At 37.6% G+C, this 14,080-nt stretch overlaps 1 protein-coding gene across 8 annotated transcripts in view; it reads right to left on the reverse strand.

Annotated features, from left to right (window-relative positions):
- The window catches only part of TES (testin LIM domain protein), a 101,508-nt gene that overhangs the window by 42,576 nt on the left and 44,852 nt on the right, over positions 1–14,080 (reverse strand). The window contains exon 1 of one of the 8 annotated variants that reach the window (XM_072652971.1): positions 192–298. The exons of 6 other annotated variants lie outside the window; for them this stretch is intronic. In XM_072652971.1, coding sequence (XP_072509072.1) covers positions 192–224 — 33 coding nt within the window. In that variant the 5' untranslated portion in view covers positions 225–298. Of the gene's footprint in view, positions 1–191; positions 299–14,080 lie in introns of those variants that run through there. One more of the 8 variants, XM_072652975.1, reaches the window with a different exon arrangement.

Below are 14,080 nucleotides of genomic sequence, written 5' to 3' on the forward strand. Positions count from 1 at the left end.
GGAGAGTAAATGGAGGAAGGAAAGGGGAAGATGAGCCCTTAGGGACTATCTTGAGAGCAGAATTAGGTAAAGCAAAGATGACACATCATGAACTTTCCTTATTCCTATTTCTTCCCCCAAATGATATATCCCTTAGCACTTTCCTGAAACAAATCAACATTGGCTCTGTATTTCAGAATTAAAGGACTTACTGTGCCTCCCTCATATAAACAGAATAGACCCATCTCCTTCTTCCCCAACTGCTGTCCTAGGGAATTGAGGTATTCAGAATGAAAAATGAGGGGAGACACCAACTGGGATATAGCTCAACAAATTATGACATATGCATAGGTACCATTGTGCTGTAATAAATGACAAAGGAGATGATTTCACAGAAACCTGGGCAGGCTAATATGAACTGATGCAGAGTAAAGGGAGGAAAATCAGGACATTTTAAACAGTAACTAGAGAACTGCAAAAAATAACAACTTTGAAAAACTTAAGAACTATAATCAATTCAGTGAGTACCAATGATTCCAGATAAATGTTAAAGAACGCTACCACCTCGTGCCAGCTAAGGGATAGAGTCGGGGTGCAGAATGTGTCATTTTTAGAGCATGAGAATTTGATTTAGTTGACTATGTATGACGTTGCTATAGCTTTCCTATAAGAGCTTTGCTTTTCTTTTTCTTGGAAGGGAAAAAATAAATGTTTCTTAAGTGGAAAAAATTCTAATTAAAAAAAGGGAGAACTGCAGGGATGAGTCAAGATAGTCTTCTCTCCTGCTTTTTAAGGGGTTGAGGAAACAGGAGTAATTTATATTAACCCCACTGCCCAGGTATGCAGGGCATCTGACAAGCACAAAGCTTACTACTTGAATAACCCAAACCTGTCCCAGCTTCTGAGCATGCTCCATCTCACTGCAAATTACTAAGGAACTGCCATGATACTCAATTTCTCCCAGTTTTCATAACCATTGGTGATGTGGGGAGGGTTTACATGATATATGACCACCCAGCCCAGGGACCTAGAGACACAGTCAGTGTTTATTATCCAATACCAGGTTATCCAACAATATAGATATTCAATGTTAGAGCTAGGAATCAGACTTGTAATTTCATTGATACGAGGAATTCTAAATTGATAAAACTCCTTCTAACACTGTAGGTCAATATCTTCTGTGTAATGCATAGTATTAGAGAACTGCCTAAAACACTACGAGGTTAAGTGATTCTTCCAGGAATATTTGCTAATATGTGTCAGAACCACAACTTGTCTCAGGTCTTTCTGGCTCTGAAACCAGCTCTCTCATTTACTATGCCCCCTGCCTTATTAAATATTTGAAAAGTTTAATTTTTCTTATTTTATATAAAAATAAAATATAAATAGAAGAATTGAAAATATTTTAGAATAAATATAAACAGAATAAAACAGAATAGAAACAGAATATTTTCTTCCCACACACCCTAAGGACCACCTTCTGTGTCCCATTTTGACCACCGCTGCCCTGGAGCACAAGGAATTCCACTGAGAAAACATGGTTGAGGTATGATAATGAAGAAAACAAGCCTCTTGCCTTAAAGAAAGCATGGTTTGGGAGAAAACAATGAAAACAAATATTGACCTGAAATACTTTATTTGGCACTGAAAATATAATTTCCCATCCCATTTTTTCATACTTGCTCTGTTAGTAATTCAGTAAGAAAGAGAAATCAGACCTGCCTTCAGGGCCCTTTCCACATGAGTTTGTTTTTCTCCTACCTACAAGTGCACTTCCAGTTAATAGGCAAAGAGATGTGGTACAAACGAAGGATCATATCAAGGACACAGTGACACTGATGGCGACAGGAAGTGATAGCATCAGTGTATGGGCAAAAACTGTAAATTACTTTTACCTCTGTCTTCTCTCCCTTAGGAAGCCAATACTGTTAGTTCCCCCTAACCTATCAGATCAAAGACTGAAGCTAGATAAGTTTTTTTTTTTTTTTACTCATTAATGAATGAATAAAGTACACAGCATTGTACCTGATAGAAATAAAAACCCCCAAAAACTGCTTTGGACATAAGAAAATCTATCTGGAGATCACTAGCTTTCCTAAGTCACAATTCTATAGTCCAGTTAACCTGAGCAAACTCTATTTTTCCAGCTCATTTCCTCCTCATCCATTCTCTCTTTATCCATTCCATGTTCTCAAATGCCTCAGCATCCAGAGTACTTTCTCCACATGCTTCCTAACCCTTCCTCCATGCTACTATCTGTGACCAAAATCTGACCTCCTAGGTCAAATTATCTTGCTTCTGTAATATGATGTCAATTCAATTCAATAAACATTTCTTAAGGGCATACTCTGTGTTAGATACTGGGATGTGAAAATGAAAATGAAATATTCCCTGCCCTTAGGGAGCTGATAGTCTTCTAGTGAGAATACTGCTTATACACAGGTAAATACAAAGTAATTTGGGGGAGAAGAGCTCAAAATTCCAAAAAGGCTTCATTTAGAAGGTGGTATTTAAGCTGAGCATCAAAAGAAACTAGGGATTTTATGAGATAGACAAGAGAAAGGAGAGAATTCTAGACACATGGCAGAAAGGAAGAGACAAAGGCATGGAGATGGGCAATGAAACATGTATAGAGAAAAGAAAGTAGGCCAGTTTGATTAAAATGTAGAGTGCATGAGAGTGATTAATGTAAAATAAGTGTGGGAAAAGAGGCTGAAGATAAAGTGTGGAAGGGTTTAAATGTCCCCTCAAAAAAGGTTTTCTTTCCCCCCGGCAGCACTGAAGTTCAACGAACAGGGGCATGATATGATTGGGTTTGTGCTTTAGGAATATCAATATGACAGCTGTGTGAAGGGTAGTTTGGAGAGAGGAGAAATCAGCAGCAGGGAGTACAATTAGGAGGGTACTGGAACAGCTCATATGCCAAATGACGAGAGCGTGAACTGCAGCAGTGTCCATGGGGGCAGAAGCCATAGTGTGGTAAGGGACTCAATAAGAATTGGCTAGTGATTACATATGGTGAAGGAGGCGATGTCAGGGAAAATGAGTTGAGAATGATTTCCAAGGTTACTTACTTGGGTGACTGAAAGAATGGTGCTATGCTTGACAACAAAACATACCAAAGAGCGAGTTTATGTTAGTTTCTTTTTTAAAAAAGATATTGAGTTTGAGATGCCTATTCAGCAACCAAATGGAAATGTCTAGCAAGTACAGGACTGGAGCTCTGGAGAGACAGTTATATAGGAGTCATATGTGTAATGGTAATTTAACATTAGGAGCTGTGGAGATTAACCACAAAAAAGAACAGAGTGGAGAAAAGGCTTCCGGGACAGAGTCCACACATTACCTAAAATTTCATGTTTCAAAGGTCCTTTTATTTCAACATCCTGGACAGCTGGGGTCTTTTAGACTGAATAACAGGAACCAAGGACCAGTTGAAAAGTCTGGTTCATGGGTTCCTTGGGTATTATGGGGAAGAGAAAAGCATAGAATAAAAGGAAAAAATAGGAACCTTCAAAGAATCTCAGGTTCTGAGCTAAAGCTCTTTGGGAGTTAGAGCGAGGGTCTGTATTGTAATGAACCTGAGTGGTAATGTATATATATGATTATATAACTGCAAGTATATGTATATATATACATATACATACACACATATGCCTATAAATATGAATGTATATATACATATATTAGATTACCTTGTTTTATTTGCCCTTTTTGGGGGTGGGGAGTAGAGCTGAAGGAAATTGAACCTGTGATTTTTTCATTGCAACAAGTTCTTCCCAGAGAGGAAAACCCAGGATCAATGCTAATCACCACCACTCTACAATTTATAGTCTTAGAAGCTTGCCTGGGGACACGGTGAGGCTAAGGGACTGGTCTACTGTATGTGTCTTGAAGCTAAGCCTTTCTGGCTAGCAGCATTCTGTCTTCTATGTCATGCTTCCTCCCTTTATTTCCTTACAACACTAAATACTGTTCACATTCTCACACTGTGCAGTTTTTTGCTCATGTAAGATCTAATCCGAGATAAGAAAAAAATTTAATTTGTTTCAGGATCAAACATAATCATTGATTTAGTGGAATTTCTAAAACTTTCAAAAAATTAGAAGTTAACTACAAAACACAGATTGCCCACTATGGCATGCAGTTGGACAGGCCACCAATGAGTACAGTTCTTGGCTAGAGGTGCAATGACTTCAAATTGAAGTCATTCAATGACTCAGAATTAAAATAGGAAAATATAAGAATGAGTCATCATTTCAAAACCCAAAAGAATGTTCAATGATGACAAATTATTCCATGCTACCATAAAAGACCATCTAACACTAATATATTACTGGTAATAATTTATGGCATAAAATCATGAGCTTTCATCTGAGAAAGATCACACTCCATGTTTTAAAATCTGTAGCTTCTTACTATACTCAGTTCAAATGCCACCAGGTCCTAGTTAGGTCGTTCCTTGTCTTCCAACCCAACTGTGATTGGTTCCCTCACAACATTGCCTCATATGTACTTCCCCTAGGGGCAGCTAGGTGGTGCAGTGGATAGAGTGCTGGACCTTGAGTCTAGAACACTTGTCTCCCTGAGTTCAAATCCAGCTTCAGATACTTCCTAGCTGTGTGATCCTGGGCAAGGCATTTAATTCCGTTTGCCTCAGTTTCCTCATCTGTAAAATGAGCTGGAGAAAAAAAATGCAAAACACTTCAGTATATTTGACAAGAAAATCCCAAGTGGGATCATGAAGAGTTGGACACAACAAAACTGGCATCTGTTATAGAATGTATATGTCTTTAGGACACATTATTTTCAGTTACGTTTTTTGCACTCCCAACACCTAGCACAGTATCTGGCACATTGTAAGAGCTTAATAAATGCTTGCTGATTGAACTGTAGGTCATTAAAAGATGCATGATACAAATAAAGAGGCTATAAATTAGCATTGATATTAAATACTATAAAAGACATTTATGAACATGAATGACCAAAATCCAAAATGGTACGATCATGTAGTAAGAGACGGGTAGCCCACGTATTACACTAGACTTCACAAAATATTGAAAGAAGCAGAGGAAGATATCCAGTCCATTTGGTGTGTCCTCTCTGAAGAACCTACAGAGACACCCAGATAAGAATCAAGCTAGATAAGAGACTTGTCACTAGGTCAAAATCTGCAGAATTACTGATACAATGAAGATGTGGAGTAGAAGCTTCTCTGCTTACAAATCTAAGACACAAGCCAGTTCCTTTTAAAGGTTTTAAAGGAATCATGAATTTATTTGGAGGGAAATCAAATCCCCCACAAAGAAGGAGCTTTTAAAAAATATACTCGCTATTGTCATTCCAAACCACGTAGCTCTACTGCCAGAATCCTAATATTACATTTAAAAACATTGTCATACTTAAGAGGGCAAAACAATAATGCAATATAATGTCTTTAGACAGAAAACTTCCAAGTAAGCAGATAGACTGGCAACATTTCATATGACCCAGGAAAAGGGGGAGGGGGGCGTCTTGTGAGTGCCTTTAAAGAACAAAAAGGCGGCTAGGAAACATCTGGTATTTCAAATATGCCCTGGGCTGATTTATAGACAACTTGGGTCTGGAAGATATTATAAAGAATTTAGGGTGAGATCATAATCTGTTTCATGCTGCTTTCATAACTGACTCTCTTTCCAAAGCAAAGGTTCATACATGATTACCAAACAAGTAAGTAATACTAAAAACTACTTTAATCATTTTGGAATGAGGTTAACCTTCAAAGGTGGACTATCTGTATTATAAAATATTTCCAATATTTTATCTATTTAGTTGGTTTTATGAAACCTTAAGTTTTTGAAGCAATGTGGATGATTATGTAGAACACCATAGCTGTGCCTTTCTGTTTCTCTCCCATCCTTCCTCCCCCCTACTTTGTCTCCCTCCCCTCTGTCTCTCTCTCCCCACCCCCACCCCATCTTGATCCAGCTGGAAGTGTAAAGGCTACTAAATATGTCCATTCTGATTTTTGATAGTCATGAGAGTTTTGACCTACTCTGTTTCTAACCTAGGCCAGTTCAACCCTCTGCTGAACTCAGTGTAGACCCCAGATTAGTCATAATCTACTGTAGTTCCGAACTTCCCAAGACCAAGAGGTACAACTGGTTGCAGTCTCCTAGATAGCTGAGATTACAAACCTGTGCCACCAAACCTGATCTGCATTTCTATTTTAATCATAATCTCTACTTGTGTAGTCAGATTTGTCACTCCCTCCCACGCCCCTCCAAAAGAAAGAAGCCTAACTGTGGCTAAAAACTGGTCTCATCTGTGAAGTGGGGAAAAGATGTCGGGGCAGTGGGTAAAAACAAAAGAGAAACATTATATTTGGAATTATCTACCCTGTGTTCAAACACTAACTTTGCAATTTATTTCTGTATAACCAAGTTATGTACTTCATTATGCTTCTAAGATCTTAAAACTTCTTCTCCGGTAAAATAAACGGTTAGGTCCACTTGTTTCTTCCATCTCTAATTCCTATAAAGTTAATTTTCTCCTTTTCATGTTTCAAATAAGGCCTGACAAGATGTTCAAGTGTTTTAGGGGTATACCTTAAATACAAGGGGAAAATGAATTACATGGAAAACCAGTGTCTTTTATCTGTTTACACAAGGTTAGTAATTATACTCTTAAACTCCGAAACATCTTGCCAGTGTTCTTGAGCGAAACCATGGAGAAACTACTCATGAGAATTAGAAAGTCATTTTACACTCCCCCCCCTCCATATATCTGTTTCAAAAGATGAATGAAGGATGGTATATTTATTTTCCAGTAGGGCCGAAGATAAACTAATTGATACTAATAAATACTGATATCAATACATCTCAAACAGAAATGTCCAAAGCTGGTGAGGCAGTGTGATACAGCAAAGGCAAAGAGCTGGATTTGGAATAAGAAGACCAGATTCCAAATTCTGGGTGTGTCCCTAATTACTGGTGTGACCATAAGCCAGTGACTTGACTGCTCTCAGCTACAAAGATGACCTCAGTGGTCTCTTTAAAGCTCTAAACCAATGATCTCAAATTTGTAGTCCTTTAAATCAAGACATATGCATAAAAGACCTCCTCTAACAAACAAACCTCCTCCTCAAACAAAAAAATATTTATTTGTTTCAATCGTGTCCAACTCTTCATGACCCCATTTAGCATTTCCTTGGCAAAAATAATGGAGTGGGATGCCATTTCCTCCTCCAGATCATTTTACAGACGAGGAAATCGAGCAAACAGGCTTAAGTGACTTGCCCAGGGTTGCACAACTAGTAATTAACTGAGGCTGGATTTAAACTCAGGAAGATAAGTCTCCTGGCTCTTGGCCAGGCACTATCTCCTCTGTGCCACTTTAGCTGCCTCAAGTTAGAAACTATTGTCTTGCATTTAAGCAACAACTTTATTCTAAATAGCTTCAAAATGATATTAAAGCAAATGATCTTTGTTAAATAAAGGTGATTTTACTAAGAAGAAGCAGCGTTAGAGTAAGAATTATTGAACAAGAGACTATTCCATATCTTCCAGTATCCATTCTAAAGCTAACCACCATAGTGCCTTGTAATCTTTGTATTACATCCTTAGTGAGGCAGCCTGCAGGTAGTTAAGCCAGGGGAAGTGTACTTTTATCAATCTCATCCCAAAGTAACTGAAGTATTGTTGGCTAAGATTCACATGGTAGCAATAACAAATAGCATTTTGCTTTGGAAAGATCTTTCGTTATAAAGTACCATGAAACTGGTAATTCTTTTAGTTTACATACCGTATACAATATTTTCCAGAAATCTTGAATCAAATCCTTGAGTGAGCCTCTTGGAACAACTGTTCTTCAGTTATTTCAGTCATGTCTAACTCTCTGTGTTGGGATTTTCTTGGCAAAGAAACAGGAGTAGTTTGCCATTTCTTTCTCTGGCTCATTTTACAGATAAGGAAACTGAGGCCAACAGAGTTAAATAACTTGCCCAGGGTCTAGACACAGCTATTCAGTGTCTAGACTGCATTTGAACTCAGGTCTTCCTCACTGTGGACCAGGTGCTCTATCCATTGCACTAATTAGCCAGCTGACCCTTGGGATCATTATGCCCTGAAAAAAATTCCACCTCTACCCTTAAGCCAGATATCCAAATTTGTACCTGCCCTTTTTAGAGCTGGCCCAGAATTAGACCAGCCCTCAGGTTGCAGGTGTAAGACACCAAGACTTGCATTTCTCAAACTAATTATGAAATGGAACACTACAAGCTTTAAACATATCGATGAAATACCACTGCAAAAAAGGTAAGTCAGGAAAAATTTTGACCAAGAGAAAACTCATACTCCCTAGAAAGTTGGATGAAGAATTTGAGAAACATACTTTCATATTTAATATTTTAGAAAAAAACTCACTGGTATGCAAATACGCAGAAAACCACTTTTTTATTCTCATACTTTAAAACTTTAACATAACTGAGAACATAAATATTGTAAACTCCCTACATTGGTGTGGAAAGCCATCCACGCATGCCTTCTCATAGCATAAAATAAGGGAAGAAGCACTCAATTTTCCCCACTAAACTTGGGGTTATGAAACCTGAGTCCATATCCCAGCTCTTGCTGCCAGCTCCAACTTGTGTGATATTGGTCAAATCATTTCTCCTCTCTGAGTTTAAGTTTCCTTCTCTATAAAACGAAGGGGTGTAATAAGATGCTCCTTGATGTCTTCTCATTCTAGACCTTTGACTTATAATTTCTTGGCAGGGGTGCACCCAAGTTGTGGAGAGACTTAAAAATTCCCTGACATTATAAGGGTCCCAGTATAATAAAGATACCATCCGTCTGTTATCTCTAGTTCTTGATATATGAGTAGCTTACCTCCAATACCTCCTTCTCCAGTCATATTTTTTATGCCACTTTTCTACAAGCAATAGTGATGGGAACATCATAGACAGTAAAAACCAATAAGAACAACTTTGAGTGTTAAGTAAGTCATTTTAACTACTAAAAATACCCATATTAACTACAAAGAACCCAAGAAGATGCTATCTGCATACAAAAAAAAATAATAAATAGAAGTATGTATAGAATGACTTCATCCATACACACACATCTGTGTCTAGTGGCAGCCATCTTTAGGGAGGGAAGAAAATAAAAAATTACATTATAATTTTATTGTATATTTATTTTTTAAAAGGAATAGTAAGTTATACGTTAATAGATTTGCAGTTTCATGTACAATCATCTTCTTAAAAGATATTCTACTATATTATGGAAATACTTGTTTTATTTCTTAAGTTCAAAATAATTTTTTTTAAAAGAGTAGTGATGTGTCATAGGCTATTTAGACCCATCCATTGCACTCTGAGTAACTTGCAATTCTGATTCTTCTGAAGAAAGCAGGTTTTTGTAGAAAAGTTTGAGGGTGATTTGAAAACATATGCAATTTCCCATGCTACCCAGCCCCCTTTCTTCCTCATATATGACAAGTAAAACCAAGGGTCCTTAAAACAGATCAGAAAACAGGGAACTAACTATCATCAAAGTGAAACTGCCAGAATGCAGCAGAGGTGGGATGTCTAAGAAATAAAATATCGCATCATCTCAGTTATGAAGAGGCCCTGAGTTAGATTTATGCTGCCTTTCTTAAGGAGAAATTATTAGTTTAGGTCTTGAAATACTAATAAGAGCATTTTCTCATCAACAACTGACTTGATAGGTCTTTGTGACAAAATGTCCTTTTAAAATATTCTACAATGCCATCCCTTCCAAATTTTTTACTGTAGAGGCCACTGATCTATGGCTGGATGAGTGATTTTTATCATCTAGAAACCCTTATAAAAGACTAGCTTTAAATTAGAAAGACAGATGTTCATCCCAAGCCAGTAGTTCTTTTCTATATGAATTAGCTATTTATTGTATGAAGCTGCTGTATCTGAAGACCAGCTGTACTAACACTTGTGACTGCAAGGTCACTGAGTCACACTGAAAGAGCCCTCAAAAATGGCACTGGATTTATTGGCAACTCTGTAGGGTCATAATGAAAGAGTCTCTTTTGTGCTTTTTTTTCTTTTTTGGTCATACCACTGAAATAAAACAGAGAAAGACTAAATCTTCCCATCAAAGAGACTACTCAAAACAAGGAAATTAAGAGCCAGTGGTCAAATTTTTTCCTTATTCAGCAGGAATATCCTATGAGGGATTTGGGGGTAAGGCTTGAAACATAGTTTCTTACTTTAAATCACTTACACACTTCTCTTGATTTGTAACACAGTGGTTAAGTTTAAAATGGCTATGACCTAATGCCTTTTCTGACTTTTAAAATCTTTCAGGATCTCTAAACCAAAAGTTTTAAGTGCTTAATGTAGTAGAACTTTGTTTTGCCTAATCTCCTACCTCCTTGGGGTTACTAGTCCTTCTGCACCCAGAAAAGCCCATCAGTCCTAGTTTTGCTATGTATTATATGACCATAAACACCTTAAAAACCTCAAAGTCTTTTCTGTCCCTGCACCACTCTGTCCAGCCAAGACTCTTTTGTGATGTATTTTTTTTCAATTAACAAACTGAAATCGTGGTATATGTATGAATGTGATGAAATACTATTGTCCTTAAGAAATAATGAGAAGAACAGTGGAACGACTTTCATTTGTGGAAAGAATGGTGGAAAGACTTTCATTACATTTTAGCAATTGAACACTACTGCAGACCACATTGAATCATGGCCAACCAACACCATGCCATTTTGCTTAAAAAAGAAAAAAGAGAGAGAGAGACAGAGATAGATAGAGAGAAAGAGAGAGAGAGAGAGAGAAGATAGGTACCTGCCCAACATTCAAGAGGAATATAAGCTCTTTAAGAGCAGCTAGGTAGTAATGGACTTGGAATTCTGAGTTCAAATTCTGTCTTAGATATTTGCCTACTTAGCTGTGGGCAACTCACCCAGCCTCAGTTTCTCCATCTATAAAATGGACATAATGCTAACACCTTACCTCACAGCTTTACTACTAGGATTAAATAAGATAACATGTAAAATGTAGAAATGCTAGCTCTTATTAAGAGGCAGCTAGGTGGCACAGTGAATAGGGGGCTGGACTTGGGGGTCAGAGGGACCTAGATTAGTTGTGTGACTCTGAGCAAGTCACTTAACTCTGCCTACCTCAATTTTCTCAACTGTAAAATGGAGATTTTACCTCGCAGGGTTGTTGTGAGGACCAAGGGAGACACTATCTGCAAAACACTTCACACAAACTATGTACTTAATAAATGCTTGTTTTTAATATAAAGAAGGAAGGAAACAAATATTTATTAAGAGTATATATACGATGTGCCCTGTAGTTTACAAATGGTAAAATCACAAAAGAAATGCCGTCTCATCATTATCATTATTAAGAGGCAGGGACTGTTTTTCCTTGTCATTATTTATATTTCCAATGTCTAATGTTTTCTACATAATAAGCTCTTAATAAATGCTTGTTGAACTGAATTACTACCTTTGTGAGCTGTGGCCAATCACTTTACCGTTGTGGTTGCCACTGCATCATTTGTAAACTGAGGGGTTGGAGGAGATGATTTCTAAGGTTCCTTTCAGCTCTGAAACTATGATTCTAAAATGTGAGTTAGAACTTTTCCAGAAGGCATAAACTCAGAGTCACATTAACTGCTTCCCTTCATTGTATGCCCTTCATACTTAGCAGGGGTCTGCCATGCCCCCCAACCACCCACCCATACATACCTACGTATACAACTCTTTGACAGATAGGGAATTTCCAAAAAAAAAAAAAAAATTCTATCTGTGAAGAAAGTTTTGAGGCTAAAATGTATGGATTTAATCCCATAATCCATTTCATTGTCAAGAATATGGAATACTACAAAAATGGGCAATAGTTTCCACATTTCCTTAGTTACTTATAAATTTGGGGATGGCATTGATTGGGAAGAAACAGTTATTTTTGGTGTTCTCAGGAAGCAAATTAATTGACATGCAAATTAGTTGGTAGTTTCTAGTTTACAATCCCATTACCCTTCTTAGTCTAAAAAGGATAAGAATGACTACTCAAAACCCAACAATAAAACTCAACCTTATTCAAGGAAGAAGAGCCTTTCCATATTTCTTTTCGAAGACTATGTTAATTTTAAGTAAAGGAGATAAGAAGAAGATAAATTCAGTTTTCACAGGACTTTCCAGGTTACCCACAAACTATCAGTCAGAGTACTGTGTTCTAAACCACTTAGGATTCTGTAAGAGGAAGCTACTTAAAAACAAATGGTCGCTAAAGTACAATGTATAAAATACGTCTCCCGTGGCTTCTCCTCAGAAACAAACCCGACTCCAAGGTTTTTAGGCTCTGAGAAGAGAAATTCAGGTACTTAAAAAAATCACAATTAACAATATGTAATTTCTTCAGTAACAATCCTTCAACTTGGCTTGGCAAAAGTTTGGTTCCCCTCAGAGATTCTTGGTATAGAGTTACTAACATCTAGTTCTGAAGGGTTTTCAGTCCGGGTCCTGTTTTTTCTAGTTCCTGGAAAGAGAATTAAATCACAGGCCAGACATGTTTCATTTGTATGTGTTCCATTACAAAGGGGCCCAGCTTCCAGGGGTGGTCCTCCTGAATTCAAAAACATTTATTCAGTACCTTTTATGTGCAAGTCTGGAAGAAGGCTTAGATGAGACACTTCCTGTCATCAAGAACTGAAAACACTCTAGTAGAGGAACAGATTAAAAAAAAAATATTAACAAGCATTTATAACAGTGTTTTAAGGTTTGCAAAGCACCATGGCCTAGCACAGTGTCTGGCACATAGTAGGTGCTAAATACATGTTTGTCAATTGTTTGGATCCTTACAAAAGTTTAAAGAGACAGGAATAGTATTTTAAGGAGTTGCTTTACTGTGCCTATTTTTCTCCATTAAGGAATACTGCATATAGTATAAGGAGCTGGCCTGAGAAATTCTAGGGGAAAAACAGGACTTCGTAAATGTAATCTTGATATTTATTTAGTATAAAAGATTTGTGAGCACTGCAACAAATAAACTTTTTGCAAATCAAAAAAAAAGGCAGGTACAGTAATTATGCTATTTTTACAGATGAGGAAACTCAGGCAGAGAAGTAAAGTATCTTGCCCAAGGTCACACAGATAATAAGTGTCTGAGGGAGGATTTGAACTCAGGTCTTCCTGACTCTAAGTCCAGTGTTCTTATTGAACTAGCTATAGTAGAATATGAAAAACAATACATAACAAGTACATAAATGAAATTCAAATAAAATACTACATAAGATGGCAATAGGTGATAAGCCTTTAAAATGATGGGTAAGATTTATGGAGGCGGGGGTTAGCCTTCGTAGAGCAGGAAACATTGTAAACAAGGATATGAAAGCATGAAGTGTGTTTGGACAATAGTACATGTGCTCAAATACTCAAATGGAACTGGGGTCTCAATTCAGACTCCCTCCAAAGATGTCTGACCATCCTATGTGACTCAGTACACTTTTTGTGTATCATAGAGGCAGCTAGGTGACATGGAGCTTGAGTAAGACCTGACACTAGCTTTGTGACCCTGGGGCAAGTCATTAAGCCTCTGGGTCTCAGTTTCCTCAACTGTCACTTACCAATCAAGGCTGATGTAAAGATCAAATGAGGAGATATTTGTAAAGAGCTTCTCATGGTGCCTGGCACCTTGTTGTTTCTTAATAAATGCTTCCTTCCTTCCTTCCTTTCTTCCTTCCTTCCTTCCTTCCTTCCTTCCTTCCTTCCTTCCTTCCTTCCTTCCTTCTTCCTTCCTTCCTTTCTTAGGCAGCCTGGACCCCTTGGTGGTGGTGGTGGTGTTCTGTTATTTCAGTATGTTTGACTCTTCATGACCCCATGTGGGGTTTTCTTGGAAAAGGTACTGGAATGGTTTGCCATTTTTCCAGTTCATTTTACAGATGAGGAAACTGAGGCAAACAGGATGATGTGACATGCCCAGGGTCAAGACACAGCTAATAAGTGTCTGAGGTTGGATTTGAATTCAGGTTTTCCTGACTCCAGATTCCCCCCCATTTACTGCACCATCACTGCGCAGACTCTTAAGTGCATGACGATACATAAGATTACAAAGAAAAGTTTAGATAGT

This window comes from Notamacropus eugenii, chromosome 3 (genome assembly GCF_028372415.1).
Source record: "Notamacropus eugenii isolate mMacEug1 chromosome 3, mMacEug1.pri_v2, whole genome shotgun sequence".
In the NCBI taxonomy this organism is placed as follows: Eukaryota; Metazoa; Chordata; class Mammalia; order Diprotodontia; family Macropodidae; genus Notamacropus; species Notamacropus eugenii.